The following is a 5,455-nucleotide window of genomic DNA, read 5'->3' as shown; positions in this document are numbered from 1 at the left end:
TTTTGAGAAATTTAGGAGGTTTCGGGTAGAGTTGTCGATTCGGGTAAATGGGTCGGGTTAAGGTTGGTAAGATTGGGTCAATCAATTCGGATTAATTCCATAACTTATGCGGGTCGGGATTAGGTTGGGCCATGCTTTAGTCGGGTCACGTCGGGTCATACTTCTTATCAGGTTTTTGTCGGGTTAATAACAAGTCGGGTTACATTTGGATCAGATGAACAATAGGTCGGGTTTAGTTCGGGTTTTCACGGGTTAGGGTAATTCTCGGGTTTGAGTCGGGTTCGGTTCAAGTCAATAATTTGCGGTTTATAATCAGGTTGGGTCATTCTCGGGTTTGATTCGGTTCGCTTCAACTCAATAATTTGCGGGTTATAATCAGATCGGGTCATTTTAAAGTCTGGTCATTCTCGGGTTCAAGTCGGGTTTGGTTCAAGTCAATAATTTGCGGGTTATAATCAAATTGGGTCATTTCCAAGTCGGGTCATTTTCGGATTCAAGTCGGGTTATGTTCAAGTGAATAATTTGCAGGTTACAATCAGGTCGGGTCATTTCCAAGTGAGGTCATATTCGGGTTCAACTAACTAAAAATAGATAATTAAGTATCATTTTTATCAAAATAATTATTTCCTTTGACTATAATATATATGGCAATATACTAGGGAACTATAGTCTTTAATTTAGGTAATTAATTATCTCCTTTGACTATACAATAAAAATATACTATATTTAAATATTAAATTTGAGGATGATGCTCCTTTCTTTTGCTGGCCTGGATCGACTTGGTCTCCCTAGACAAAATGCTTTGATCAACAATAATAAGGTGGTCTAAATTGCATTTAAGTTGATTTGAAATCGGGTCAGGAACAATTTGGGTTGAATTTAGGTCGGGTCAATAACAAGTCGTGTTGATTTCGAGTCGGGTTAGTAACATATCAGGTTGAATATTTAGGTCGGGTTAGTAATAGGTCTGGTAAAATTCAAGTCGGGTCAATAACAAGTCGGGTTGAATTTGGGTCAAGTCAATAACAAGTTTGGTTGATTTCGGGTCGAGTTTGTAACAGGTTGGGTTAAATTTGGGTCGGGTTGAATTCGGGTCAAGTTAGTAACAAGTCGGGTGAAATTCGGGTTTTGACGAGTTAAAACGGGTTTGAGTCAATTTCGGTTCAAGTCTGATTCGGTTCAGGTGAATAATTTACGGGTTACATTCGGGTAAGGTCATATCTAGGTTAGTTAGGGTTCGGGTATCACATACTCGGGTCAACTTGGGTCTAGGGTTGGTTTCAGGTCGAGTTTGGTTCACCATTTTTTCGGGTTCAGATTGGTCGGTTAATAATTTGATTTGAGTCGGTATTTGGGATCGGGTCAACTTGACAACTCGAATAACACTAATCCAACAACATACTCCGTATTATAAATCCCGTAATAACATCAATTGATTTTAATTAGAGTAAAATATATAGTTAAAGTTAATATATGTACAGTGTCAATTGTCAAAATCAAAATGTTATGAGTACTCAAGAGTGAAGACAAACGGAGTATTATTATTATTGAACCGTTTATTTATTTTAAGGGACATCATTAGTCATTCACTCATCAGTTCCCCACTTCCCAACTACGAACAGCCTAATAGGTACAGTGGCCCACCCCTTTCAAAAAAAAAAAAAAAGGTACAGTGGCCCACTGGCCATACAGGTACTGACTACTGAGTCTAACCAAACAGTGGGCTTATGTAGTTTGTTTCTTTAAAGCAAGAAACGGACCCTGACTAGCTTTCTTATTTTTTCTTATTGGGCCTACTGAAGCAAAATGATCCATTTATAGGTATTTATAAAAGGACATGCTCATTTTTCATGTGGCATTAGTGCATTACAGATTTTGTCACTACTATTATTTGTCATGATGCTATCACTAATAAAAAGGACTCCCTATTCTAATTCAGACGAGATGTAAAAAGTCTCAATCAATTGAAGACTCGATGAATAAGTATATACGAAGCATAAAAGTACACGATTATTGATGTGTCATCAATAAAGTGTCAATTTGAATGTTTGGATCAAATTCAATTAAGTCGGATTTATTTTTAAACTTGAATCATGCTAAATTATTGTATCTACACGAGTTAAAATTTGAATCTAATATTTTTTAGATCGGTTTCGGATCAGGTTGAATCGGGTATGGTTTTGACAACTCTAGTCATCAGAAAGTGATTCACACCTCAATTTTTTTTTAAAGTATGTAAGTGAAAAAAAAAAAAAAAAAAAAAAAAAAAAGATATGTTAGTGTAATACGTATTACATACTCGTATGAAACATTTTTGAGCACCATTAAATGAAAACCCAACGTGGGGGATTGACAAAAAAGAGGTTTGTCTTCATCTAAACTTCTAAAGATAACTACTTAATTATAACTAAATGACGAATGCAACTTCATCATCATAGACCAAATTACGTTTAATATACTCCCATTTTATTTAGAGTTTTGTTTGTGTGAAAAAAAAAAGAAGAGTTTTTCCATAGTTCCATGATTAACATTTTGTTACATAGTGCTGCAACGGTCCACCATATAGTAAAACTAATGCAGAACCACATATTTTTCCACTTTATCTTCTATTCCAGACAAATAATACATATGGTTTACTATAAATTCGTACAAAATAAGTTCAGTCGTCATATATTTATTTATTAGCTCAAACAAATCTACATACTCTCAAAATTAATTTTGCTTCTTGTCTAATAAATGGTTTGAACACCAATAATGGAAGAAGAAAACCAAAAAATCCATGTTTTAATGGTAGCATTTTCATCCCAAGGTCACATTAACCCTATGCTTAGACTAGGTAAACACTTACAAAACAAAGGCCTTCATGTTACTCTTGCCGTCACCGAAATTTTCCTCCATCGAATTGCGAAAAATCACAATTCGACGACTGCCACCACCACCACCAACACCGACAATCAGATCCCCTCTATATCGGGGATCGATATCGTGTCCTTCTCCGATGGGCTAAGCCTAGAGTATGACCGTAAGAGCAACCTAGATACGTACATGAAGACACTAGCCGAATTTGGACCGGTAAATTTGACTAGCCTTATTACGTCTCTAGGTTGTGACATTACTAGTCCAAAGAAATTTTCATGTGTTATAAATAACCCTTTTGTGCCATGGGTTGCTGACGTGGCGGTGCGGCTAGGTATACCGTGTGGTATGCTGTGGATTCAACCATGCACACTCTTTGCAATCTACCATGGATTTTACAAAAATCCTGAAGATTTTCCTACGAAAGAAAACCCCGAAAAGAGCGTGAATTTACCGGGTTTACCATTGCTACAAACTTCTGATCTTCCTTCTTTTGTGCTCCCTTTTAATGTTTTTGGGAGTTTAGCAAATGTGTTTTTTGAATCCATGGAAAACATTCATAAGTTGAGGTGGGTTATGGCTAATTCTTTCTATGAGCTAGAGAAAGAAGTGATTGATTCTATGTCAAAATTCGTCGTGATTAAGGGAGTCGGTCCATTAGTCCCTTCGACACTCTTAGGCCAAGATGATCATGAAGGGCGCGATTTTGTTGGGATTGATATGTGGAAAGCTGATGATAGATGCATAGAGTGGCTTGACCAAAAGGACCCTAACTCGGTAGTTTATGTGTCATTTGGGAGCTTGGTAGTCCTTTCGAAAACACAAATGGAGAGTATGGCAACCGCGATAAGGGAGAGCAAGAGGCCGTTTCTTTGGGTGGTGAAGCCGTCCGAATTTCAGACGACCGAGGGTGCCGGTGAACTTCCTAAGGGATTTTTGGATGAAACTAAGGAACAAGGGCTAGTGGTGCCATGGTGTCCACAAATTATGGTTTTGTCACATAAATCTATTGCTTGTTTTGTAACACATTGTGGTTGGAATTCTATGTTAGAAACAATATGTGCTGGTGTTCCTGTTATTGCTTACCCAATGTGGACTGACCAGCCCACTAATGCTAAGCTTATGGCTGACATATTTGGTGTTGGGCTAAGGTTAAGGCCCAATAATGATGGGCTTGTTGAAAGTGAGACCATTAAGGAGTGCATTAAAGAGGTCATGGATGGACCAAGGGCGGCCGAGATTCGGGCCAAGGCAGTGGAATGGAAGTCCATGGCTAGGGACGCGGTGGCCAGTGGCGGATCATCGGATCAAAATATTCAAGAGTTCGTTGATGACATTGTTAAACTATCATCATCTCATTAAAATGCAATGCAATGCAATGTGGATTCTTCTACAAAGTGTCAAAAGTTCTTGATGAAGGTGAAGTTTGTAATGTCTTACTATGGACCATATTATTATCCTTTGGGCCTATTGGGCTATAAGTTAATTTTTAGGCCTATTGGGCTATAAGTTAATTTTTAGGCCTATTGGGCTATAAGTTAATTTTTAGGCCTATTGGGCTATATGATTTTTATGCTAGCAACTAAAATCTTGCGAATCTCATTTTGTATGTTTTTTTCTTTTGGTGATAAGGAAGCCATAGGGCGGGGGTGAAAATCTATATCAGGATTCCCTGAAATCGAGAGAGAATTTCTAACCATTTGAGTTATCCCTCACTCTCATTTTGTATTGTTGTGAATGTAGAATTACTAGAGGACTTTCGTATGGGGCCCAGTGTTTTTGTTAAAATACTAATGCATACCATGTTTGAATTTGGTGCAGCATAAGAAGGAGTATTAAACATAGGACCAAGGGAGCATCTACATGTGAACCATTTGGACGGTCGTTGGTAAGATATAATTTTATTGGTTCAATTGTTTGTTCGCATGTTTTATGTCAATTGTTCTTTTCAATTAAGTACTCACTATGTAAATTCCTAATAATTATGTATCGAATACATGGCTTGATCACATTGATTGGAGGTGGGAGCTTAGCCATAACTTCATATCGTACTCCTTGCTTTTTCCTAATACTTTACTTTATTGCAATAAAAAAGCAATTCTTTATAGATATGAATTTTGGGTGAGTTCTTCTATATGATTTAGGGGGTGTTTGGGAGTTAGAGATTTGAGGGAAAAAGAGAGGTTTGAGAGGAAAGAGAGGTTTGACCAACTCAATAAGCTATTTTGGGTGTTTGGTAGTTAGAGGTTTGGAAGAGAGTTTTGGGATAAAAAAAGCTCTTTTTTCAAAAAGCTCATATTAGGAGCTTTTTGGAAGAGCTTATAGCTTTTTGGTCATTTGATCTCAAAAACAGTTTATAGCTAACCGCTATTTACCAAACAGTTTTACACAAACAACTAATATAACCAGTTAGTCAAATCATCTAACACAATCAGCTAGTCAAATCAGCTAACTCAATCAGCTAATCTCTAACAACTATCAGCAAACTCCCAAACAGGGCCTTAACCTAGCTCAACATAAGAAATTGTGCACATTGAGGATGGGGGAGAGTAAGGAGATAACATTACTCTCTTCGTTTTTTTTTTTTTATTTTTTTTTT

The 5,455-nt window shown here is 37.1% G+C and overlaps 1 protein-coding gene across 1 annotated transcript; it reads left to right on the top strand.

The window, feature by feature from the left end:
- The first annotated feature begins 2,665 nt into the window (after positions 1-2,665).
- LOC145560306 (UDP-glycosyltransferase 84B1-like) lies at positions 2,666-4,942 on the top strand. The gene is made up of 2 exons (XM_081621563.1): positions 2,666-4,275; positions 4,678-4,942. The coding sequence occupies exon 1, from the start codon at positions 2,755-2,757 to the stop codon at positions 4,216-4,218; it is 1,464 nt and encodes a 487-aa protein (XP_081477689.1). The 5' UTR covers positions 2,666-2,754; the 3' UTR covers positions 4,219-4,275; positions 4,678-4,942.
- Positions 4,943-5,455: the final 513 nt, after the last annotated feature.

This window comes from Chenopodium album, chromosome 9 (assembly GCF_948465745.1).
Source record: "Chenopodium album chromosome 9, dcCheAlbu1.1, whole genome shotgun sequence".
Classification (NCBI taxonomy): Eukaryota; Viridiplantae; Streptophyta; class Magnoliopsida; order Caryophyllales; family Amaranthaceae; genus Chenopodium; species Chenopodium album.
Note: the sequence above shows the minus strand (reverse complement) of the source record. Positions and strands in the feature narration are given on the sequence as shown.

Excerpts from the sequence above, each read along its gene's own strand:
- LOC145560306 (XM_081621563.1), top strand. The coding sequence starts at position 2,755 with ATGGAAGAAGAAAACCAAAAAATCCATGTTTTAATGGTAGCATTTTCA.